Source organism: Canis lupus, chromosome 8 (assembly GCF_048164855.1).
Source record: "Canis lupus baileyi chromosome 8, mCanLup2.hap1, whole genome shotgun sequence".
Lineage (NCBI taxonomy): Eukaryota > Metazoa > Chordata > Mammalia > Carnivora > Canidae > Canis > Canis lupus.
The window spans coordinates 37,117,925-37,143,353 of record NC_132845.1 but is presented as its reverse complement, the minus strand read 5'-3'; the positions used below and the strand labels follow the sequence as shown (position 1 = coordinate 37,143,353).

At 52.5% G+C, this 25,429-nt stretch overlaps 1 protein-coding gene and 1 pseudogene across 3 annotated transcripts; both read left to right on the top strand.

The window, feature by feature from the left end:
- Positions 1–516: 516 nt before the first annotated feature.
- Positions 517–13,432, top strand: LOC140638173 (interleukin-9 receptor-like). Of its 3 annotated transcripts, none has more exons than XM_072834992.1 (9): positions 517–656; positions 4,198–4,311; positions 4,617–4,728; positions 4,843–5,021; positions 5,568–5,713; positions 5,916–6,120; positions 6,636–6,750; positions 8,056–8,140; positions 9,654–13,432. In XM_072834992.1, exons 1-9 carry the CDS (start codon positions 629–631, stop codon positions 10,152–10,154), a joined length of 1,485 nt encoding a protein of 494 aa, XP_072691093.1. In that variant the 5' UTR covers positions 517–628; the 3' UTR covers positions 10,155–13,432. The 3 variants fall into 3 exon arrangements, with proteins under 3 accessions (XP_072691093.1, XP_072691091.1, XP_072691094.1); XM_072834990.1 differs by having other exon boundaries at positions 5,913–6,120; XM_072834993.1 differs by lacking the exon at positions 4,198–4,311 and having other exon boundaries at positions 530–656; positions 5,913–6,120.
- Positions 13,433–18,094: 4,662 nt separating this feature from the next.
- LOC140638174 (olfactory receptor 2AP1-like) overlaps positions 18,095–25,429 on the top strand; it is a 54,144-nt pseudogene continuing 46,809 nt past the window's right edge.

The following is a 25,429-nucleotide window of genomic DNA, read 5'->3' as shown; positions in this document are numbered from 1 at the left end:
TTATTGAACCGTGGCACGTACTACCATTAAAGGCAAAAAACAGGTTTTAATGTGCTGACCTAAAGGATGTTGAAAATAGCCAGAGGAACAAGGAGTCTGCAAAGCTCAGCACAGTGTGAGTCCATCAAAAATGTGCATTTGTTTGCACATCTTTGGAAGGATTTGGCCCAATTTCTCACAGAAGCTCGCTCTGGGGTGAGATAAAGAGGACTCATTTTTATATTTTTCCTGTATCATTTGTTTTCTTTAAGAATGCATCACTTTTGTGCTTAGCACCCTCTCCAGGGGACTTTGTCGGAATGAATTTAACAGACAATCTGCCAATCAATGGACAGGTCATCAGTGTCCATGTTTGGCAACCTTGGGTGTTATGGGGAATGAAGGGTCATCCCACCTCCTAATTCCCAGGTTTATGATTACTGGTGGCAGTCGTCTGTCAGCCCCACTTGGGACAGCTGCTCTGTTCTGCATCGTGGTTTCAAATGTGGGCGGCCTGTGTAAGCCCGCCGTGGGAGGCTCACGTCACTGCTCACTGCACTTATATCCTGAATCAGGCTGAGAGGCTTCACTGCAAACACAGGAACGGTCACCTCCAGGTCTGGAGGGTTGGGTTCCCTTCAGACTTGCCATGGGACCCAGCAGACGCATCTGGGAAGGTGAGTCTGGCAGTCAAGTCAGCATGAGCTGATGGCAGAGAGGGGCAGGCAGCCCGGGCCCTGGGAGGAGCCTGTGGATGAACCTTGGAAGCAGTGGGGAGCATCACCCTAGTCTTACCTCCTCCAGTGTCCTGATCTTGGGTGCCTCCCAGAGACAGCATTTTGGCAATATTTGCTAAAGAATGACAGGCTGTCACTTCCAGTCCTGAGTATTGCTGGGCAGAGGGAAGAGTACTGAGTTTGTTAGGCAGAGTTTTTAGGTGTGGAAGAGACTTTTCTTCCTCAATAGCTGAGCTAGGGGTTGTTCTGGGGCCAGATGGTCTGAGCTGTAAGGACCATGAGTGGAGATGAGGTCCCGGTCTTGGGGTTGGCAAAACACCTTAAAACCCTATGTCCTGGGAGGGGGGGCCTTCGGGCAGAAGAGGAGCCAGAGTCTGGGGATCTCCCCTTGGAGCTGTGGGCAGGCAGCGGGTGAGGGTGGGATCCCAGAAGGAAGGTCAACTTGGCCAAGCAGAGGAAGGGGAGGTGAGGGTTCGTGCTTAAGTCATGTCCCAGAGCGCTCTTCCCAGGGGTCTGAAGCATTAACACCATCGAGAGGCAAGGTCAGCATTTCTTACCCTGTTGGGGCACAACATGAATCAGACAGGTCTCCCCCTGGAAGAGCCTGGTGTAAAGAGGCAGCATAGCTACGAGCTTTGCTGACGTGCTTACAAAGGAGCTATGAGGACATTTCGGGACAGAGAAGGTCAGTGTTAACTGTGGGAAGAGCAGGTGCATCATTTTCCTCCCTTAGCCCCCAGGTCCCCCAGAACTGTGTCAACACCCTTACTCTAGACCTTTCCCCCAGCACTACCTGCTTCCCTGCTCCTGCCATGAGCTGACTGGCCTCACCTGGGGGTGTCTTGTCTGGCCAGAGAGAGCTTTGTGAAGGAACAGGCACACGATGCTAAAGGAAGTCAGGCAGGGGGTATAGTGTGAGGTGGGTTAGGCCAGCAGGGGACCCAGAGTGAGCTCCCCTGGCCCCCGTCCGCCTGTGCCCCTCAGACTTCCATCCTCATCTCCCTTCTTCCTTCTGCTCTGGGTCCCTCCCCCTGTCCATGTCCACCTGAGGCCGGCCTGGGCCCAGCTCGTCTGTCTCCACAGCTCCAGCCTGGTGTTGCCACGGCTCCCAGACATGCACCTCCCAAGACCCAGATACGTGAGGGTTTCAATTGCTTCCTCTTTCCCCAGAAGAGGGAAGAAAGTGCTAGATAAATGTCCACTGAAATAGCAACCTCCGTTCCTCTATGTCTGCCAGCTTTCTGAGTGGGTACGCAGAATGACAAGGATAGCACTCCGTTAAAAGTGAATACTCTAAAAAAAAAAAAATGAAGACTCTGTGTGAGAGGGGACAGTAAGTGGACCGGGTGGAGCCAACTTGGGAGGGTGTGTCTCCAGGCACCGGGCCCTGGGGGGATTCCCCTGGGGGCCGGGGTGGGTGAGGGGCTGTGTCTGTCTGGAGACCTGCCCCTGGGTCTGACAGTGTGTGTGGATTCTGAGGCAGGGGTCCCCGGCTTCATGGTGGGCCAGGAGAGCAGGGTAGGAAAGCTGTGAGGCCCCAGCAGTCAGACCTCACGGGCTGGACCTTGGCCCTGAGGTCATGGAGGAGATGAGTCCTGAGAAGGGAACAGAGTGCTCATGGGCTGGAGGCAGTGTCCTCAGACCTGGTGGGACAAGGGCAGCGCCAGGTGGTGGCATCAGCTATGCTGCGAGATGGTCTAGTGTTGTCTGAGCTGTGACCAGATCTCCCGGTGTCCTCCCACTGCCTGTTCCAGGACTGGGGAGTGTGCGGGTGAGGGTTTCTACAACGCCTGGCCCAGTGTCTGTAGTCAGAGGCGTGGGTAGCCCCGAGGGGAGACAGAGCAGTATGCGTGCGCTGGGCACGGTGGGCAGCTCCCAGGCTGTGTGGACCCTGGTTGAACATGTGCCGAGCACAGAGTTACCAGGTGCCAGGCGTTGGGGAAGAGCTGCTGCTGTCCCTGGTCTTGGCTTCTGCTCCTCTCAGAGGGTGGCGGCCCCGCCCCAGCCAGCTCGCTGTGTAGACAGAAGCGTTCTCTGTGGAAAGAGTTCTCAGGGGACGAGCAGGGACCATCCCCCCGTGTAGGTCTCTGCTGCTCGCCCAGAGTGGGTCCTGGCACTGGCAGCTCTCAGCTGTCCCTGCCCTGGGGTCTGCGGAGCTTGGAGCCTCCCCACCCCATGCTCCCGAACCATCTGCTTCTGGGTTGGCCTGTGGCAGGGCTGGCCCACTTCTGCACAGACGGAGGGGTGCCTCCACCCAGGGACCCCTCAGCTGGGCGGTGGCTGCTGTGCCTCAGACCCTGCAGATCTCGGTGCTCAATCTGATCCTGTCATCACCATCCTGACCGTGGGCTGTTGTAGGCTGCTCCCCCATCTCCACCCTGTCACTGCGCAGGAGGGGACAGATGCTGTTGGGGTAAGCTTGCTACGGCCTCCCGTGCTGTGGCTGCTGGTGCCTGGGGATGGTGGTGCAGTCTTCCTGAGCACGGATCTTAACAGGGGTCTGTCCTGTGGGCACCTGGATGTCTCCTGGGCCGTTGGCATGGCGTCTGCTGCCTGAGCACGTGCAGGCTCCTGGAGGGCTTACGTGCTGTGGTCTGTGAGCGCATCTGCTGCTCTTTGCCTCCTTATCAGCCATCGGGCTTGCATAACCAGGCTGGCCCTGCTTCCTGCTTAGGAACTATCAGTGCACCATCTGGAGCTACAAATGGGGTGACAGGACGTCAGCAGCCTCCCCGCACCCAGGCGCTTCCTAGCAGAGCCCCTGTCCCCAGCTAAGCTCCCATCCCCCCAGGGATTCTGTTGCCCAGGTGGGCCCCCGCACTGAGGGCCCTGCTCTTCTGAGGCGCTCCCTTTGCAGGGCGGGTAGCTCAGAACAGGGGCACGGCTGGCCGAGCTGGCGGAGGGGCAGTGCACGGCCTCTGCAAGTGGGTCTTTATTTGTGGGTCCAGCAAGGGAGGGCATGGGCAGATGTTGGCCGCGTGACCTGGGGCAAGGCTTTCCCCGCCCCGGGACTCGCCTGTCGGTAAGTAGGGACAGTGAGTCTACCCCACGGGGCTGCTGGGGGGACTCAAGTGTTCCACTCGTGCTGCGCCGGGCCCGAGGTCGCCCTGCCCCAGCTGCCCTGTGCGATAGGGACGATAGGGATGGGAGCCGTGCCGGCAGGGGGTGCCCGAGCCGAAGAGGACGCTTCTAGGCACACTCAGCCACGCAGCGGCTCAGAGTCCAGAACCCTTCAGAAAGAGCCGTGGGCTTGAGGGCAGGGTGGCCATGAGTCTGCACTGTGCCCAGCGGTGTCTCGCAGCGCCAGTGTCTCCGGAGCACAGCTGGGGCGGTGGTGCCCCATCTCTGCACGGCCTGTGGTGACGGTGCAGGCAGTGACCCGCTCAGAGCTCATGGCCAGGAGCATGCCCCACGGGGGGCAGCCCTCGGGGTCTCATGGGGAGCATCCCGTGGGGAGCGCTCTCAGCCCAGTCCTTTGCAGGCTGGTCCCTGGAGAGTGAGGCCCTGCTGCCAGAGTGGAGCACCTGGCTCCTGATCTGCACCTGCGTCGGCACCTGGGTTGGGCCCGGAGCCTCTGTCCACGGGGAAGGAGGAGGTGAGGGCTGGCACCCGTCTCTGTGTGAGGTGGGTTGGTGGAGAGCTTGGTGGGCAGGGCTGCCATCTCTCTCACCCCACAGGGAAGGGTTTGGCGGGAAGGGTGCTGGGCGTGTCCTCAGGGACCTGCCTGGACTTCATTCCCGCCCATGCGCCGGGGCTCAGAGCCCATCACCTCCCAGCCGTGCCCGTGATGCCTTCTCTTGGCATCATTCTCGGGGGACTGCCTTGTCAGAGTGTCAGCTGCCAGGCCCTAACCCTGCCCGGAGGCAGCCACGGGGGGCTCCAAGCCATCACTGTTCCCAGGGCTCGAGGCTGGATCTTTCACCTGCCTCAACAACAACGTCCTAAGGATTGACTGCCACTGGTCTGCCCCAGAGCTGGGTCAGGGCCCCAGTCCCTGGCTCCTCTTTACCAGGTGAGTCTGGAGGGCCAGGCTCCATGAAGGCCATGATGGTGGGATTCCCGCGGGGGTAGCAGCAGGCCTGGGTGGGTGCGGTGGGCCCTTGGTACCGACCTCCTCCCTTTCCAGCAACCACGTGCTGGGCAGCAAGCATAGATGCGTCTTCCGGGCCAGCAAGTGCACTGTGGTGCTGCCGCCCGAGGAAGTGCTCGTGCCTTCCGACAACTTCACCATCACTTTCCACCGTTACGTGTCTGGGAAGGAGCAGGTCAGCCTGGTGGACCCACAGTACCTGCCCCGGAGACACGGTGAGGCCTGGGCTGGGTGCCTGGACAGGGAACATCCTGGCTTCAAGGGGATTGGGAGGCAAGATCCCATTGCTCTTAACCTTCATGGCCCAGCGAATGTTCTCCGTCCCTGCTAAGAGAGGCCCAGGGCTGGGAGCAGGCTGGGCCCCTGGGAGGGCAAGAGCCCACTGCTTACCGGAGAGGCAGGGCTTTGGAGGAGGATGAAGATGTAGTGCTTCAGGTTGGGGTACAACTTGAGTCACCTGAAATGCACTTCAGTCATAGCAGGAAGGACTCCAGTAAGACACTGGCCGGCACTTCCGGCAGCAGCTTGTGAAGGAAGATGCGGGCAAGATTTGAAATCACCTTGTCTGGCTGCAGGGGCTGGAGGAACGCACTGTCCTCGTGTTGCACCTGGGCCCTCCCTGGGGGAGCTGCCTCCCAGTGAGGCCAGTGATCTGGGAGGGGAGGGCTTCGACCATGCCCCCACCCTCCCAGCATCTTTCAGACCCCCCAGTCCTGGGCATCACGACAGACATGCCCTCATGTAGCCTCACTGTGTTTCAGTGAAGTTGGACCCTCCCTCGGACTTACAGAGCAATGTCAGCTCTGGATCCTGTGTCCTGACTTGGGGCGTCAGTCTTGCCTTGGAGCCTCTGGCCGCCATCCTCAGCTACGAGCTGGCCTTCAAGAAACAGGAGGAGGCCTGGGAGGTAATGCTGGGCTGACACTCTCTCCTGGGAGCAGCAGCTCAGTGCACCTGCGTTTAGTGCTTGTAGGCCCGTGTGCTGTGCATGTGTACCCGTGCCCATGTGCGTGTGCACGGTCACGTATATGTGTGTGTGTGGGTTCTTGAGGGTCAGTGGACCCTGTCTCACCCTCAGCGCCTGCTAACTGTCCTCTGCCCCACAGCAGGCCCGGCACAGGGATCACATTGTCGGGGTGACCCGCCTCACCCTTGAAGCTGTCGAACTGGACCCTGGCTCCAGCTATGAGGCCAGGCTGCGTGTCCAGATGGCCACACTGAAGGAGGAGATGGGGCAGGAGCAGCACTATGAGGGCCAGTGGAGCGAATGGAGCCAGTCTGTGTGCTTCCCATCTCCTCAGAGCCCTGCCCAAGGTGGGGTCTCCCTCCCAGAGGGCCTCCCCTCACTCGTGCATCGCACCGTTCCACCCTCTCGCCCTCCTGGAACCCCCTCCCTGAGGCAGTCATGCCCCAGCTGACCACCCTCCCCTGGAGACAGGAGAGTTTTAAGGAGGAAACAATCACCTGCCAAATGTTGGGCCTCTCGGAACCTGTGGTTGTTGTCTGTCGCTGGTGTGAGTGTGTCCCCGGGTGACACTCCGGGCCTGTGCTTCTGTCTCTGGAGCCTGGATGTTGTCTCCTGTCCCAAGGGAGGGCAGGGCTGACCCCTGTGAACTGGTGGGAAGGGGTCTGACCCCGATGAACTTGTAGACGGAGGAGATGAGGGCCAGGGGCGGGCGATTCATTAGCAGGTGCAACACAATCCCTGTGGCCTATGAGCAAATTTCCAGTGTGGCCCAGGGCACTCCTAGGGGTGCTTTGCCATATGGAATTGGGGGAACGTCCTGGTGCCAGAGAGGCTCACAGCCCTGGGCCCTTCCTTCCCGTAGGTTCTCACCTGTTCTTGCTTCGGGGACAGCCCGACAGCAGCACCCTTGTTGCTGTGCCCGTCTTTCTGCTGCTGACCAGCCTGACCTACCTCGTCGTGTTCAAGCTTTCACCCAGGTCGGTAGCCAGGGTGTGTGTGTCTGTGTGCACACATGCTATTGTGCTAGCATGTCTCTGTGTGAGTTTCTGTGTGCATGTCCATGTGTGTGGATGTGAGTCAGTGTGTGCACGTGTAGGTGTGTGGTAGGTGGGGCATCTTGGGCCAGACCGGTCATCCCTCCCCACCGTCTGGTCTTGGATGGGGCGGGGGTTTTGAAGCCTCTGCCCTGGACCCATGGAGAGCTCCCCAGTTGCCGGGTGTGTTGGGGGCCCTATGGCTCCAAAGAGGCTCAGAAGGATCCAAATTCATCGGGCCCAAGCCACCCAAGAGCCTCATCTCTGGCCTTTGGAGGTGCTCTGTGGTTTGCTCATGTTTAAATGCATTCTACGAAAATGCAGTCTTGGGAATCTGCTGTGCTCGGAGCCCTGGTGAATGCCCCAGAGAACAAAACAGGCGCGGCCCCGTTGACAACCATCACCCCTGTCAGGTCATGGGAGGGGGCCCATAGGAGATGGACCGGGTGTGGACTGGCAGCAGGAAGGATGTGAGGAAGTGGGAACAAGAGAGTGGGGTGTTGGGGGGGAGGGGGTCGGGGAGGAGATGCTGGGTGGGCCGTGAAGGCCAGACTTGACCTGGGAGCACAGGAAAGCTCTTGAACCACGAGAAACTATGTGACAAGGCCTGGTTTGTATTTTGAGAATAGATTTGAGCGGGGCGGGGAAGGACCCACCTGGAGGCCTTGGTGGTGTCCAGAGGGTGGCTATTTGCTTGGAACCGGCGGGAGAAGCAGAGAGGGAGCCATGTAGAGGGAACTGGCAGGCCTTAGGAAGAGAAGCCGAGGGGGCGGATGAGCTGTGACCGTGGGCCCCTGAGGCGGGACTTGCTGTGTCCTGAGCCACATCTTTGTGGGGGGCCAGTGGGCCTGTTGCTCATGGAGGAGTCAGGTGGGGCAGCGGGCTGCCTCCTGGCTGCTAGGGGCACACGTGTGGCTCCCTCTGGGAGGAAGACGCCAGGGCTCTCCCTGTGGCCTTAAACCCACCTCGCAGCTCACCCTGTAAGGACACGTGTCTTGGTGTAAGGAGACCTACGGGGTCATGGGCCGGGGAGGCCGCACGGGCACGTGCTGGGTCTTGCCCCGAGAGCAGGTCTGCGCCCGGCTAGAGGCGAGAGAGGCAGCAGCGCAGATGACACAGGGCTGCCTCTGCTGCAAGGGAGTGGAGCTCCCACGGGACCTCAGGCCTCCTGAGCTGGGGCCTCCGAGGACCCCCTCCCCCAACCCCTTGGGTGTGCGTAGGCCTCCAGCTGTCCTTTCCCGGCCTCAGGATGAAGAGAAGCTTCTACCGGGAAGTACCCTCTCCGGCGCCCTTCTTCCAGGCCCTCTACAGCGTGCACTGCGGGGACTTCCAGGTGCGTGTGGGCCCGCAGCAGGAGTGGGGGCGGGGCTGGGGTCACCCACGGGCCTGGCCTGCCCAGGATGTGGGCTTCGGTGAGAGTGGGGGCTAGTGTGGGGGCCTTGTCAGTGCTTTGAGCTTTTTTGGTATACGTAGTGGGTTTAAATTTACACGCTGTGTCTCAAATGCATCAAAACAATTAGCTGTATTCTCTATTGCGGGTTTCTTTTTCTTTTGCGGGGAGCAGCTTCTGGGAGGTAGATGGTCATTCTGTGGTGCAGACTATGGTGGTGTCTTGCAGCTGCCACGTGTCTTGTGCCTGCTTCTTCTCTGAAGGTGTCTGTGGGGAGGGCCTGGTGCTGGTGCTGTCCTTGGGGCCCTTGGTGGTCTGCAGCTACTGCTCTGGTGGTCGATGGGGAGCGCCTGGCCCTCCCTTGTTCCCCTGGGTAGCGTGCTGGCACCCTGGCCACTGAGCACACTCCACATCCCCCCCTTTGTAGTGCCCCGGTGAGCGCCACCAGCAGGGTCTTCGCATCAGACCCCTTCAGTTCCCTCTGGCCTGGGGGCTCTTGCCCTCTGGGCTCCAGCAGGTGGTTTCAAGTTCCCTACTGCGGGTGGAGGATGGCATGTGATGCTTCCTGGGGTTCTTGGGCCTGCTCTTCCCCGATCCCCCTGCCATTGCTGGGCTTCCCTCTGCCTTATCATTGTGTCTCTAGAAAGGGAGCCCAGAAAACAAAATTTAGAAAGGGAGTCCAGTTTTCAGTTTCGGATTGTTGTCCAAGAGTATAACTCGAGGCTTAAAGTGGAGCATCTTGTCTTTGGTGGAGGCCACCTCCTTCTCTCGGGTAGTGGCCGTCTCTGTCCAGACCCCTGAGGTCATGTGGGCTGCACGCACCCAGCTCTCCTCTGGAGACCCATGTCACCAGCCAAGTTATTTAGACCCCTTGGGGGTGGGGTGGGGGTGGGGGTGGTCTGGAGCCATGGGTGGGCTCTCCAGGGAGCAGGGCAGTAACAGAGGGCAAGGTATGTGTGGTCCATTTGGTGGTGGCTCCTGGTCTCACCTAGGACATACTTCCCTTTGGGAGGTGGGGGCCTCTTGTGGCCCCACGGAGGGGTCCAGGTCTGCTGCCCTCAGCCCAAAGGTGCCGTTCCCGACAGCGTCTCGGTGTGAGTGTGTGAGTATGTGGGTGGGGGGTCCAGGAGAGGGGCGCAGTCTCTGTAGCCCATGGAAGCGCCTGGAGCAGCAGCCAGGGACTTTCTCTGTCCTTGGCACCTGTCACTACCTGTACCCTCTTTCGGGCTGCTGTGAGCACCGTGCGGTGAGGTGGGGGATTACTGAGGGTCCTGGGCTACGGATACGCTGGCATGTGGAGGTAAGATGGAATGTTCTGAGCACAGGCATTGTTTGGACTCTAGGCGAGGATTTCAGGAGAGCTTCTCGGAGGAGGAGGGAAGGCTGCTTCCAGGGAGAGTCCTGAACATGCGGCCTGAGCCCTTCCCCTACGCACACCCCATGCTCTCTGTTCTAGACCTGGATCAGGGCTCACAGAACTGGCCTGCTGCCGAACCCGGACCCTGTCGGTCCCCCACAAGGAGCCTCGGAGTCCAGCGACCAGGAGGCCATTGCGTGGCTGACCTATGACCCAGTGGATCCCTGGCAGTCAGTGGTCCCAGAGGACGAGGAGGAGGGCCCTGGCGCCGGCCTCCCAGAGGCTGTGCTGAAAGCAGGGCATGTGCTACAGGGAGGGCAGCCGCCTGCCTATCTGCCGCAGGAGGACTGGGTCCCTGCGAGCGCCCCCAGGCCAGCTCCCCCACAGTCAGAGGGCAGCAGTGGTGACTACTGTGCCCTGGGCTGCTCTGGGGGCTGCCACCCCTTTACCTTCCCAGGAAGCACTTGGAGCTCTGGGCCCAGCCCGGTTTTGGCCCACGGCCTTTCTGGTGACCAGCAGAGCCTGGATGCCTGGCGAGGAAGTACCTGTGTGGGAGTCGGTCACGGTGAGAGGCAAGACCCTGCTGAACGGGTCGCATGAGGACCTCAGGGTGTTGGCCTCGCTCCTACCCTCTGCAGTCACCGGGGTTGATCTAGAGCCCGGACTTGGCCAGCTGCATGATGTCCATTTTGCGGAAAATGGACCAAAGTCTCTCTGAGAACGGAGCCCCTGCACAGACATCCTGTCCGGACGGAGGCCAGCGGGTGACCCCCACCTCCCTCCCCTCCCCTCCCCTCAGCATCCTGCCACTCAGCACCCCCTCCCCGGCCACCACTTCCCTCCCTGCTATCTGGCTTCACTCGGACCCCTCAGAAAAGAAGGGTGTGGGCCCACAGCCTGTTCTGCCCTCACCTCTTTAAAGGGTCCACCTGCACCCAGCAGATGCAGAGGAGGTGCTATGACTTCTTTCTGTGCCTTCCTGAGGTCCCTCTCCTCCTGAGATTAAAAGGGGTCCAGTGGGTCTTTCAAACCGCTGCTGGCTGGGAGAGGGGCCGGAGAAGTGCGAGGGGATGGGGCCAGTCTATTCTCGGGCTCTCTGGGGTTGGAGGTGCTGAGGTTTTACAGGTAGGGTCAAGTGGAGGAGGAGGTGCCAGTCCCTGGGGCTCTGGTGACCCCTGTGGTCCACGCAGGAGAAAGCACTTGCAGCCCCAGGCTCCCAAAGGCACAGGCCCCCCTGCCTCAGACAGGCTTCCCCCTCCCCTCTGCATGCCACTGGCGCCCCCGGGGTTTGTGGGGAGCCTCAGAGGAGCCAGATTGTGGTCAGCAGCGGGGAAGCAGGACCCAGAATGTATTTTTAGCTTGTAGAGAGCGGGAAGGGTGTGGACGGAAGTGAGGTGCAGGCATCTTTAGTTCTAACCAAGGATAAAAAAAAATAGCTTGAATCCACTTCCTGGAGCCGACCCCTGGGGAGCGCTGGCCCGGTATCAGAGCAGCATCTGTGTGGCCCCCGTGGCTTCCCAGGGAACCTGCATGTGACGAGTGACCCCCACAGCTGGGACGCCTCCTCTGCGCGGCCGGAGACACTGTTTCTGTGGATCACATTTTCTCTCAGTGACACGCAGAGACCCAGCTTTGGGCTGGAGCTTGAGCATGCAGCCCCTTGGAGGCTGCGTGACCTGCCCCTTCGGCCACATTGCTCTTAGTTCCCCTGAGCGAGTCGCCTGCGCACCTCTGTGCCCAGAAAACTCTGGCTTCCCTCTTTGGAGATGAGATGACCCTTGGACACTGTGGCCCCGAGGTCCAGTTCACAGCAGAGCCAGGTTGGGAGACCTTGGGAGGAGGAAGTCGTTGAGCACCGGGTTCTGAAGGAGTCGGAGGGCCAGGGGCCGGAGCTCCAGTCCTGAGCTGCTGATTCCAGGGGGTTGGGTGCGCGGCGCCGCTGGAGCTCGAGGGCCCCACATGGGGCTGGCTGGACCGTGGAAGGCCCGGAAGGCCAGACTGAGGGCAGCGAGGGCAGGGGACTCTCCCTGACGCGGGAGGATATGCAATGGTTTCTCTTGGTTTGTTTGTTTTTAAGATTTTTTTTTTGTTTGAATTTTTAAGCCATCTCTACACCCAACGTGGGGGCTGAACCCACATCCCTAAGATCAAGACTTGCATGCTCCACCGACAGCCAGTCGGGCGCCCCGCTTTCTTGGTTTCCAGTGTGGTGAAATCCACATAGTCCAACCCTCTTTCAACGTGTGCAGTTTGGTGACATTCAGTACATGCTGATGTCTGACGTCGTCACTCCCACAGGAAAACCCCTGCTCGTGAAGCGGTCGCTCCCCCACCCCACCCCCCCGGGCTCTCTGGAGCCCCTTGCCTGCTCCCCGTCTCCATGGATCGCCTCTTCTGGGCATTTTGTAGAAATGGAGTTACAGGGTGCGTGACTTGCCCTACGGCCTTATTCTTCAGTGTAGTGTTTTCGAGGTTCGCCCACTTCGCGGCATCAGTGGCCTCACCCTTACTGTGACCCTTGCGCTGTTACCAGGTTTTCCTTGTTGCAAGCAGCACTGCTATGAACATTCATGGAAAAGTTTTTTTGGTACCTGTTTTCTCTGTTTCTGTGTGTATTCCTAGGAACGGAATTGCTAGATCACATGGTATGATCATATCTATGTTTAGAATTTTTGAGGAACTGCCAAACTGTTCTCCACAGTGACTTCAGCATTTTACATCAATGGTGTACTCGGGTTACAATTTCTCCACATCCTCACCAACTGTTGTTAGTGTCCTTTAAAAAAATATATTTTTTAAGCTTCTTAATTTAAATAATCTCTGCATCCAATGTGGGGCTTGACTCACGACCCTGAGATCGAGAGTCCCATGCTTGGGGTGCTTGGGTGGCACATTCGATTTTAAGTGTCCGACTCTTGGTTTCTGTTCAGGTCATGATCTCGGGGTCACACGATCGAGCCCCGTGTAGGACTCAGCACTCGGTATGGCATCTGTTTGGGATTCTCTCTCCCTCTCCCTCTGCTCCTCTCGGTCATTCTAACTCTCTCTAAAATAAATAACTAAATCCTAAAAAAACAAAACAAAACAAAACAAAACAAAACAAAAAACAGTCACATGCTATTCCAACTAAGCCAGCCAGGCATCCCTTAAATCACTGTTCTGGGTATAAAGTGGTACCTCAGTGTGATTTTGATTTACATTTTCCTGATGGTTGGTGATGTTGAACATCTTTTCATGTGCTTCTTGTGTGTCTTCTTTGGAGAAAATCCTGTTCAAGTCCTTTGCCTTTTTTTAAATTGGGTTGCTTGTCCTTGTGCTGTTGAGCTGTAGGAGCTCTTTATATATTCTGATACCAAAGTCATATCAGATATTCCATTTCCAAACATTTTCTTAAATTCTGCATGTTATTTGGTGCCATATACAATAAACCATGGCCTAATCCAAACCCAACAAACACATGAAAAGATGCTTAACATCCTTAGACATCAGGGAAATGAAAATGAAAACCACACTGAGATGCCACTTCACACTCAGGGGATGGCTGTCATCTAAAAAATGGAAGTTAGTTTTAGCAAGGATGTGAAGAAATTGAAATTCTCATGCCCTGTGGATGGAGTTGAGAAACAATACTGGTGAGGGGTACATATCAATGTGAATATTCACTTAAAAATGTTGAAAATGGGATGCCTGGGTGGCTAAGTTGTTGAGCGACTGTCTGCCTTTGGCTCAGGGTGTGACCCCAGGTTCCTGGGATTGAGCCCCATATTGGGCTCCCTGCAGGGAGCCTGCTCCTCCCTCTGCCTCTGTCTCTGCCTTTCTCTCTGTGTCTCTGTTGAATAAATAAATAAAAATTTAAAAAATATGTTGAAAATGGTAAATTTTGTTATGTATATTTTACCATAATTAAAAATAAAAATTAAAGAGAGAAAAATTTTATGTTATACATGTTATCACACCCTCAAAAAAAATCTCTGTAAGGATTGGTCCTGCAGGACACCTGGGTGGTTCAGCGATTGAGCGTCTGCCTTCAGCTCAGGGTGTGACCCCGGGGTCCCGAGATCGAGTCCCACGTCGGGCACCCTGCAGGGAGCCTGCTTCTCCCTCTGCCAGTGTCTCTGCCTCTCTGTCTCTGTGTCTCTCATGAATAAATGAATAAAATCTTTTAAAAAAGGGGGTTATCTTGGATATCTGCATTGAGGCAGAAGGATGGGGATCTTGAATGGGATGATCCATTCAAGGAGACTCATTTAATCCAATTTACTGAAGCTGGTATCCCTCATGGACCGACAGAAACTCTGGCAGCACCTGTTGAGGCAGTATTTCCGGGTCAGACTGCATGGGTTTGAGCAGAGGTGGAAGAAAGGAACCCTGACCCAAGTTCCTCGGATGGCTCCAGTGCAGCTGCTGGTGAGCCATCCTGCTCTCTCTTGGATGCAAGAGGCAAAAGGCGCATTTATTTATATGTTATTTGATTTCTCTCATCTGTGTTTTAATGTTTTATGAATATTTTTATGTACATTGTTAGATTTATACCTAAGAACCTTAATTTTTGTGCTGTAATTTTTTTTTCATTTCACGTCCATTTGTTCTGTATATCATTGCTGATCATCTCAGTTAATTTAGGCTGCTATCAAAATATCACAGACCAGGTGGCTTATAAACAATAGACATTTATTTCTTTTTTTTTTAATTTTTATTTATTTATGATAGTCATACAGAGAGAGAGAGAGAGAGAGAGGCAGAGACATAGGCAGAGGGAGAAGCAGGCTCCACGCACCGGGAGCCCGATGTGGGAATCGATCCCGGGTCTCCAGGATCGCGCCCTGGGCCAAAGGCAGGCGCTAAACCGCTGCGCCACCCAGGGATCCCTAGACATTTATTTCTTACAGTTCTGGAGGGTGCATGTCTGAGATTAGGATATCTCTGGCAGCAGACTTGTTTTTTTTTTTTTTTAAGATTTTATTTATTTATTCATGAGAGACACACAGAAAGAGAGAGGCAGAGACACAGGCAGAGGGAGAAGCAGACCCCATGCAGGGAGCCCGATGCAGGGACTCAATTCCGGGACCCCGGGACCACGCCGCCGAGCCAAAGGCAGGCGCCAAACCGCTGAGCCACCCAGGGATCCCCCAGCAGCAGACTTGTTGTATCCTCACTTGGAGGGAAGGTGCTGGGGTCTCTTTTACGAGGAGACCACACCCTTATGACCTAATAACCTGTTCTAACACCATCACACTTTTCATTTGGATTCTAACACTGAATTTGGAGGGAACACAAACACACCATAGTCTTCATGTCAATTGACTTGTACATTGACCTTGTAGTTTGTTTTCAGTTGGAATTTCCAAGTTATGACACTGAATACACAGAACTCTAAGTTTCAGAGATTCCCCAGGCTTTTCCTAAGTGGGTGAACTGGCCACAGCTAAACTGTGAGCTGGTGGTGGGGATGTCCAGACAGTTTGGTGTTGTGAGGACAAAATAGGGAGACGGTCCTCAGGGCGGCTTCCCCAGTGATGTGTCATCAGTAGGCGAGCACAGAAACCTCTGTTTCTGACTTTCTCACGGGTTTATTTGTACTTTCTCCTGTAGCATTTCAGCAGGACATATCTTACAGACGTGTCCCTTCATCAGGGCTTTGGCCTTTCATAGCCATGGAACACCATAGTACTTTTCACAGATTCTGCTTCTTGGAGAGGAGAACCTCTGAGAGCATCTGGCTGCAAGTGTGAGTGGGGCCTGAGTAGGTATGAGTGGGGTGGCTGCCTGGCTACCCTGGGCCTCACATGAGGTCCTCTCTCTTCCGATGTTGATAGTTTGACAATTGTCAATATGACAATTGGATGCACATTGAAAAGTTGCTGTGTTGGGACACCTGGGTGGCTCAGTGGTTGAGCATCTGCCTTCAACTCAGGGCGTGATCTTGGGGTCTGGGTTTGAGTTCCATATCTAGTCCCACATGGGGCTCCTTGTGGGGAGCCTGCTTCACCCTCTGTCTGTTGTCTCTCTGCCTCTCTGTGTCTCTCATAAATAAATAAATAAAAACTTAAAACAAAAAAAAAGTAGATGTGTTACAAACTACAACCTTATTTAAGGTTAAATGTATTATTTATTCCAAAACTGAATTTTTAAAAAATTAACTTTTCTGATTTTAATGGAAGTAAATTCATTGATCAGTTTTTTTTTTTCTTTTATTGAGAAAGTCACAGTCAAATTGGCAGCACCTTTGTCATGGTACATAAAGTAGTGTTTACTTTGGAATCACTGGGCTCCTACATTAGATGAACCATATACATATATCAAGCTTTCATACTATAACCAGAACACTTGGGTGTTTACTATGAACTTACTTGTTCCTGGGGACTTTTCCAATGGGAGATTTCCAAGCCTTACTGTGACCTTTTCCTGTTCATTGGTCTGTTTCTGTTTTCATCATGTCAGGGCCCATTTTGTTACTGTGTGTTTTTACTTGGAAGTTACCCATTTTCTCTAGGCTTCCAGTGTCCTCTTATTAGATTTTAAAAATATTTTAAATTTTAAAAAAAGATTTTACTGATTTATTCACGAGAGATACACTGAGAGAGGCAGAGACATAGGCAGAGGGAGAAGCAGCCTCCGTGCAGGGAACCCGATGTGGGACTTGATCCCAGGACTCCAGGGTCATGCCCTGAGCCAAAGGCAGACACTCAACCACTAAGCCACTCAGGCATCCCAATTTTAAAGATTTTGTAAAAATTAGATAAAGGAAACCTTGCTTAAATTGGAGCCAGGAAGCCTGAAGGGGGAGCTCTCACACACGTGCCACTGGTTGAACCACAACCAGCAGAAAGAACTTGGTCTAAGTGCTGCCATTTTTCTTTTTTTTATTTTTTTAATTTACGATAGACACACACACACACACAGAGAGAGAGAGAGAGAGAGAGAGAGAGAGAGAAAGGCAGAGAGATAGGCAGAGGGAGAAGCAGGCTCCATGCACCGGAGCCCGACGTGGGACTCGATCCCAGGTCTCCAGGATCGCGCCCTGGGCCAAAGGTAGGTGCTCAACCTCTGCACCACCCAGGGATCCCCCTAAGTGCTGCCATTTTTTAACGGTGTGCAACAATACTCCCTAATTTCCTATTTAAACCCAACACAAACTGACCTTTCCTTTGTCTTTTGTTTGTTGTCCTGAATTGCAGTTCTTCAGCTATTCCCAAAGCAACTCATTTTGCTGGTAAAATAACTGGCAATTCTATCTTTGAGGTTGACAGTTTCTCTGTCGATTGTATCCACATAAAACTAAGGATGAGTTTATATTGATGTCTCCAACTGCATCCACCATCTCATGGATGTTGTAACCTTTCTTCTTACCTGTAACTCTAAGGGTGGGTGATAAACCTGTTGTTAAGAAACTAAATCCAGGGCAGCCTGGGTGGCTCAGTGATTTAGCGCCACCTTCTGCCCAGGGCCTGATCCTGGAGACCCGGGCTCCAGTCCCACATCGGGCTCCCTGCATGGAGCCTGCTTCTCCCTCTGCCTGTGTCTCTGCCTCTCTCTCTGTGTGTCTCATGAATAAATAAATAAAATCTTTAAAAAGAAACAAAATCCACCTGAGTAAACTGAAAGATCCGGGTGGCTTTATTCAATGATTCATGAGTCTGGCAGTATCGTATCTAGCAAATAGATGGCATCTCCATGGAGTTGTAGAAAAGGAAAGGCTCTTTAAGGCAGAGAGAGAATGGAAAAGAAGATATTATTAGCAACGAATATGTCCTTTTAGGCATCTGTATAACTTCTTTGTGCAGATGTGTGTTCAGATATACCTATTGTCAGGTTATTTGTTTTCTTATTGTTGAGTTCTGAGAGTTTTTTGTATAGTTTGAATACAAATCCTTTATCAGGTATGTGTTTTGCAAATATTTCCTTGCAATCTGTGGGTTGTCTTTTAGTTCTCTGAGCAAGATCACTTACATAGTAGGAGTGTTAATTTTATGAAGTTCACATTAACAATTCTTTTTTACTTTTGTAAAATTTGCCTGTGTCTCTGCCTCTCTCTGTGTCGCTCATGATTTTATTTATGAGAGACAGACAGAGAGAGAGAGAGAGAGAGAGAGAGGGAGAAACAGACTCTGCACTGAGCAGGGAGCCCCACGCCAGACTGGGTCCCAGGACCCAGGGATCATGATCCCAGAGGCAGGCAGACGGTTAACCGACTGAGCCACTCAGGTGCCCCATACTTGTATATTTTAAATTTATGTATAATAATTTCACTGTAAGTTATAAAGTTTTTGTCTACATTTTATTCTATATCCTTTCCTTTTTTTAAAGATGACTTTATTTATTCATCTGACACAGAGAAAGACAGAGCACCAGCAGGCAGAGCAGCAGACAGAGGCAGAGGGAGAAGCAGACTCCCCGCTGAGCAAGTAGCCCCGTGCGGGGGGACCCCAGGGCCCCGGGATCAAGGCCGGAGCCGAAGGCAGACGCTTAACCGACTGAGCCACCCAGCCGCCCGCATTCTATATGCTTTCCAGGTAATTGTTCCTTAGGTATTTCTGGAGAAGCTGGGATATTGTACTCCATTTCACTGAGAAAGTTCTGGCATTTATTGGATTCAGCTGGGCCCTGGGAGGGGCGGGCTCTTCCCCTGAACTGAGTGCCCTCGAGTCCTGCACCGCCCCCGCCCCCTGGGTGCCCCGGCCCAGCTCCCGACCAGACCAGCGCAGGGCTGAGGGCGAGCTCCAGAGGCCTAGTCTCTGCCTGCTGTGTGGCAGGAGCCCCGCCTTCTCCGCCTCCGCCGCGGAGGTGGGGCCGCGTCCACACTGACAGGAGCCTCCTCAGGACCCGCCGCGGAGGAGGTGGGTGCGCGTCTACGCTGACAGGAGCCTCCTCAGGACCCGCCGCGGAGGAGGTGGGTGCGCGTCCACGCGGGCCGGAGCCCCCTCAGGACCCGCCGCGGAGGAGGTGGGTGCGCGTCCACGCTGACAGGAGCCTCCTCAGGACCCGCGGCGGGAGGGGCAGGTGAGGAGACGCCGCGGAGCGGGGCTGCAGGAGGCCGTGCTCACAGGACCCGCGGAGGATGGCGCGCTGCACCGACGCGGGGGTTTCCGGGCGGTGTTTGCGGTGACCTGGGGTCCCGCGCGGGGCCGTGCCCCGGGCTGGGGCGTCCCCCCTTTCTGGGCTCGGGATCCCCTGGGCTGCGCTGGGCCGTGTTAGGCACCACACGGATTCGGGTCCTGCGGCCCCTCAGGCCGTCTGCAGCCGGGGAGCTCCCGCCGCCTCCGCCTGCAGGGTCATCCCGTGTCTACACCGCTTCGGGGCTGTTGGCTCCGTGCGCGTGACCAGGCCGCTGGGAGGTGGGAAGGACTGCGCTGTGTAGACGGCCTCGGGGAGCGGTATTTTCACAGCATCGGGTCTTCCGGTTGCTGAGCATGGAGGGTCCCCGTGGCCCTGTGTCGCCCTGGGTGTCTCCGGGGGTGCGGGGTCGGGGAGCAGGCCTGTCACCTGTTCATTATTCCCTGGGGAGGGAGGCAGCTGGGCGGCTGTGTTGGAGGAGCGTCCTGGGAGCAGCAGGTTCCTCAGGGCAGGGCTGCGGGGGTCAGGGTCTCGTGGGGGACCCCGGCTTCCCCTGCTGGGGCCTGTCGCCAGCGTCTCTCCTTCGGGGTCCTCCTGCTGGGGCCTGTCCTGGACACAGGGCGGGCTCCCCTCCAGCCTCCTCCCCAGCCTCCCCCCCAGCTCCCCCAGTTCCCCCTCCAGCCTCCCCTCCAGTCTCCCCGCCTAGACGCCCAGTGCACTTACTGTGGGTTCCCCTCATTCACTGTCACACTTGTCACGAGGTTTTGCTGGAGGGCTGTGGAGAATTGGAAATCCGAGTCCCCTGCCTCTTCTGCGCCACAGACACAGGGGCCTCTGGGGTGACCTCGCGCGGGCCTCTGGGTGACAGGCAGCCTCCCGCTGCGGCTGAGCTGGGTGCAGGTGGCACTTGGCCTTTGTCACAGAGCTGGACGTCCTCTGCTCCTGGCGGGGTGCTGACGTGGGTGCGGAGTCACCGACTCTGCCGAGATTTCAGACCTGCAGGAAACCTGTCTCCGCAGCACAGACACTCTGTACACCAGCCCCCAGACGCTCCGGCCGCCGTCTCCTCACCTCGGCTGCCCCTTCTCAGCCAAACACGGGACGCCCTCCGCAGGACGCAGCACACAGCCCTGTCGGAGGAGATGCCACAGATGACGCATCCTAACCCGAGCACAGCTCCCACCTGTGTCCACCTGCCCACTGTCTAAAATGTCTTTACCATTCAGATCCAATTTTCTTACTGTAGTTAGGATTATGTTTAGGTTTAGGAATTGGGGATTAGGATTACGGTATAGGGCAAGATTTGGTGAGGGTTAGAGTGAGGATCAGGCTCACATTTTGTACTCCGGGGGCATTAAACGAGCACATGGGCTTAGGTTTCCTCCAGATTTCTTCTGCTCTGCTCCTTGCCAATCTCCAAAAGTCACATTTCCTACTGTGTTGGAGGCCAAGTCTTCCGGTGTCATTCAGGTGTCTGAAATCTCTTGGGGATCAGAGCCAGGCTCTGGGACTGGGTCAGATCAGAACCCAGTCTAGGGTTAGGGCCCAGGAGCTTTGGAGGGTCCTAGGTGGGGGTAGTTTCGAGATCTGCCTTGAGAGCTGAGTAGAGGGCGAAGGTGAGGATGAGGCTCAGGCTCAGGGTTTGTGTTCAGGGGGACACTGAACGTGGGGCTTGGCTCGGGGTTAGGGTTAGGGTTTGGATTACAGTTAGGGGTTAGATTACTGGTAGGGTTAGTGTTACTATTTAGGGTTAGGGTTATAGGTTATAGTTATGAGTTAGGGTTAGGGTTACAGATTATGGTTTAGGTTACTGGTTAGAATTAGGGTTACTGGTTATAGTTAGGGTTAGGGTTATAGTTGGAATCAGGGTTAGGTATATGGATTAGGGACTAGGGGTTAGCGTTTGGTTTTTGATTACTGATAGGTCTAGTGTTAGGCTAGGTTACAATTGGGGTTAGTGGGGATCCCTGGGTGGCTCAGTGGTTTGGCGCCTGCCTTTGGCCCAGAGTGCGATCCTGAAGTCCCGGGATCCAGTCCCGCGTCGGGCTCCTGGCATGGAGCCTGCTTCTCTCTCTGCCTGTGTCTCTTCCTCTCTCTCTCTCTCTATCATGAATAAATAAATAAATCTTAAAAAAATAAAATTAGGGTTAGGGTTATTGTCCGTATACAAGTAGAGATTGTATCTGGTCATGTGCTTGACACTGGGACTCCCAGTATCTTCAGTGGGTTAGTTTTAAGCGTTATAGTTATGTTTTGGGTTAGCGTATGTGCCTAGCACCCATCCATTCAGAGGCCTCTGCAGAGAATCAAACTCAAGGCCTCTGCTGAGGTGACAATAGCCATGGCAGGCATCTCCTGAGCTGGGATCAGGAGGGGATTTGTGGCTCTAAATACTCTTTATTTGGATTTTCAATTTCCTTTTTGTTTTTATCTCTTGTACGCATCCATTATATCAATACTAACAATTGTTATTTTATAGTTTTAATTGAATTCCCATTTGTTAACACAGTATAATATAGTTTCAGGTGTACCACATAGTGATTCAACTGTTGGCTACAATGCCTGGTACTCATCACAGATGCCCTCCGTCATCCCCATCTTCCGATTCCCCGTAACCCACCCCCCCCCCCGCCCCACTTCCTCTGGTATTTTTTTTTTTAATTTATTTTTTATTGGTGTTCAATTTACTAACATACAGAATAATCCCCAGTGCCCGTCACCCATTCACTCCCACCCCCTGCTCCCCTCCCCTTCTACCACCCCTAGTTCGTTTCCCAGAGTTAGCAGTCTTTACGTTCTGTCTCCCTTTCTGATATTTCCCACACATTTCTTCTCCCTTCCCTTATATTCCCTTTCACTATTATTTATATTCCCCAAATGAATGAGAACATATAATGTTTGTCCTTCTCCGACTGACTTACTTCACTCAGCATAATACCCTCCAGTTCCATCCACGTTGAAGAAAATGGTGGGTATTTGTCATTTCTAATGGCTGAGTAATATTCCATTGTATACATAAACCACATCTTCTTTATCCACTCATCTTTCGATGGACACCAAGGCTCCTTCCACAGTTTGGCTATTGTGGCCATTGCTGCTATAAAAATCGAGGTACAATTGTCCCGGCGTTTCATTCCATTTGTATCTTTGGGGTAAATCCCCAACAGTGCAATTGCTGGGTCATAGGGCAGGTCTATTTTTAACTCTTTGAGGAACCTCCACAGTTTTCCAGAGTGGCTGCACCAGTTCACATTCCCACCAACAGTGTAAGAGGGTTCCCTTTTCTCCGCATCCTCTCCAACATTTGTGGTTTCCTGCCTTGTTAATTTTCCCCATTCTCACTGGTGTGAGGTGGTATCTCATTGTGGTTTTGATTTGTATTTCCCTGATGGCAAGTGATGCAGAGCATTTTCTCATATGCATCTTGGCCATGTCTATGTCTTCCTCTGTGAGATTTCTCTTCATGTCTTTTGCCCATTTCATGATTGGATTGTTTGTTTCTTTGGTGTTGAGTTTAATAAGTTCTTTATAGATCTTGGAAACTAGCCCTTTATCTGATTAGTCATTTGCAAATATCTTCTCCCATTCTGTAGGCTGTCTTTTAGTTTTGTTGACTGTATCCTTTGCTGTGCAAAAGCTTCTTATCTTGATGAAGTCCCAATAGTTCATTTTTTATTTTCTTTTGCCTTCGTGGATGTATCTTGCAAGAAGTTACTGTGGCCGAGTTCAAAAAGGGTGTTGCCTGTGTTCTCCTCTAGGATTTTGATGGAATCTTGTCTCACATTTAGATCTTTCATTCATTTTGAGTTTATCTTTGTGTATGGTGAAAGAGAGTGGTCTAGTTTCATTCTTCTGCATGTGGATGTCCAATTTTCCCAGCACCATTTATTGAAGAGACTGTCTTTCTTCCAATGGATAGTCTTTCCTCCTTTATCGAATATTAGTTGACCATAAAGTTCAGGGTCCACTTCTGGGTTCTTTATTCTGTTCCATTGATCTATGTGTCTGTTTTTGTGCCAGTACCACACTGTCTTGATGACCACAGCTTTGTAGTACAACCTGAAATCTGGCATTGTGATGCCCCCAGATATGGTTTTCTTTTTCAAAATTCCCCTGGCTATTCGGGGTCTTTTCTGATTCCACACAAATCTTAAAATAATTTGTTCTAACTCTCTGAAGAAAGTCCATGGTATTTTGATAGGGATTGCATTAAACGTGTATATTGCCCTGGGTAACATTGACATTTTCACAATGTTAATTCTGCCAATCCATGAGCATGGAATATTTTTCCATCTCTTTGTGTCTTCCTCAATTTCTTTCAGAAGTGTTCTATAGTTTTTAGGGTATAGATCCTTTACATCTTTGGTTAGGTTTATTCCTAGGTATCTTATGCTTTTGGGTGCAATTGTAAATGGGATTGACTCCTTAATTTCTCTTTCTTCAGTCTCATTGTTAGTGTATAGAAATGCCACTGATTTCTGGGCATTGATTTTGTATCCTGCCACGCTACCGAATTGCTATATGAGTTCTAGCAATCTTGGGGTGGAGACTTTTGGGTTTTCTATGTAGAGTATCATGTCATTGGCGAAGAGGGAGAGTTTGACTTCTTCTTTACCAATTTGAATGCCTTTAACGTCTTTTTGTTGTCTGATTGCTGAGGCTAGGACTTCCAGTACTATGTTGAATAGCAGTGGTGAGAGTGGACATCCCTGTCTTGTTCCTGATCTTAGGGGAAAGGCTCCCAGTGCTTCCCCATTGAGAATGATATTTGCTGTGGGCTTTTCATAGATGGCTTTTAAGATGTTGAGGAATGTTCCCTCTATCCCTACACTCTGAAGAGTTTTGATCAGAAATGGATTCTGTATTTTGTCAAATGCTTTCTCTGCATCTAATGAGAGGATCATATGGTTCTTGGTTTTTCTCTTGCTGATATGATGAATCACATTGATTGTTTTACGGGTGTTGAACCAGCCTTGTGTCCCAGGGATAAATCCTACTTGGTCATGGTGAATAATTTTCTTAATGTATTGTTGGATCCTATTGGCCAGTATCTTGTTGAGAATTTTTGCATCCATGTTCATCAGGGATATTGGTCTGTAATTCTCCTTTTTGGTTGGGTCTTTGTCTGGTTTTGGAATTAAGGTGATGCTGGCCTCATAGAACGAATTTGGAAGTACTCCATCTCTTTCTATCTTTCCAAACAGCTTTAGGAGAATAGGTATGATTTCTTCTTTAAATGTTTGATAGAATTCCCCTGGGAAGCCATCTGGCCCTGGACTCTTGTGTCTTGGGAGGTTTTTGATGACTGCTTCGATTTCCTCCCTGGTTATTGGCCTGTTCAGGTTTTCTATTTCTTCCTGTTCCAGTTTTGGTAGTTTGTGGCTTTCCAGGAATGCGTCCATTTCTTCTAGATTGCCTAATTTATTAGCGTATAGTTGTTCATAATATATTTTTAAAGTCATTTGTATTTCCTTGGTGTTGGTAGTGATCTCTCCTTTCTCATTCATGATTTTATTAATTTGAGTCTTCTCTCTCTTCTTTTTAATAAGGCTGGCTAATGGTTTATCTATCTTATTAATTCTTTCAAAGAACCAACTCCTGGTTCTGTTGATCTGTTCCACAGTTCTTCTGGTCTCGATTTCGTTGAGTTCTGCTCGAATCTTTATTAACTCTCTTCTTCTGCTGGGTGTAGGATCTATTTGCTGTTTTTTCTCTAGCTCCTTTAGGTGTAAGGTTAGCTTTTGTATTTGAGTTCTTTCCAGTTTTTGAATGGATGCTTGTATTGCGATGTATTTCCCCCTTAGGACTGCATCCCAAAGATTTTGAACGGTTGTATCTTCATTCTCATTAGTTTCCATGAATCTTTTTAATTCTTCCTTAATTTTCTGGTTGACCCTTTCATCTTTTAGCAGGATGGTCCTTAACCTCCACGTGTTTGAGGTCCTTCCAAACTTTTTGTTGTGATTTAGTTCTAATTTCAAGGCATTATGGTCTGAGAATATGCAGGGGACGATCCCAATCTTTTGGTATCGGTTGAGACCCGATTTGTGACCCAGTATGTGGTCTATTCTGGAGAAAGTTCCATGTGCACTTGAGAAGAATGTGTATTCAGTTGAGTTTGGATGTAAAGTTCTGTAGATATCTGTGAAATCCATCTGGTCCAGTGTATCATTTAAAGCTCTCGTTTCTTTGGAGGTGTTGTGCTTAGAAGACCTATTGAGTATAGAAAGCGCTAGATTGAAGTCACCAAGTATAAGTGTATTATTATCTAAGTATTTCTTCACTTTGGTTAATAATTGATTTATATATTTGGCAGCTTCCACATTCGGGGCATATATATTGAGGATTGTTAAGTCCTCTTGTTGGATAGATCCTTTAAGTATGAGATAGTGTCCCTCTTCATCTCTCACTACAGTCTTCGGGGTAAATTTTAGTTTATCTGATATAAGGATGGCTACCCCTGCTTTCTTTTGAGGACCATTCGAATGGTAAATGGTTCAACCTTTTATTTTCAGGCTGTAGGTGTCCTTCTGTCTAAAATGAGTCTCTTGTAGACAGCAAATAGATGGGTCCTGTTTTTTTATCCAGTCTGAAACCCTGCGCCTTTTGATGGGGTCATTAAGCCCGTTCACATACAGAGTTACTATTGACAGATAGGAGTTTAGTGTCATCATGGTATCTATTCAGTCCTTGTTTTTGTGGATTGTTCCACTGGACTTCTTCTTAAAGGGGAATATTAAGAGTCCTCCTTAAAATTTCTTGCAGAGCTGGTTGGAGGTCACATATTCTTTCAGTTCCGGCCTGTCTTGGAAGCTCTTTAT

What these genes read in the sequence shown, in the direction of transcription:
- LOC140638173 (XM_072834990.1), top strand. Translation starts at nt 629, where the DNA reads ATGGGACCCAGCAGACGCATCTGGGAAG. An exon ending in CCCTGGCTCCTCTTTACCAG is followed by an intron (nt 4,729 to 4,842) that starts GTGAGTCTGGAG and finishes CTCCCTTTCCAG; the next exon opens with CAACCACGTGCTGGGCAGCA. An exon ending in TGCACTGCGGGGACTTCCAG is followed by an intron (nt 8,141 to 9,653) that starts GTGCGTGTGGGC and finishes TCTCTGTTCTAG; the next exon opens with ACCTGGATCAGGGCTCACAG.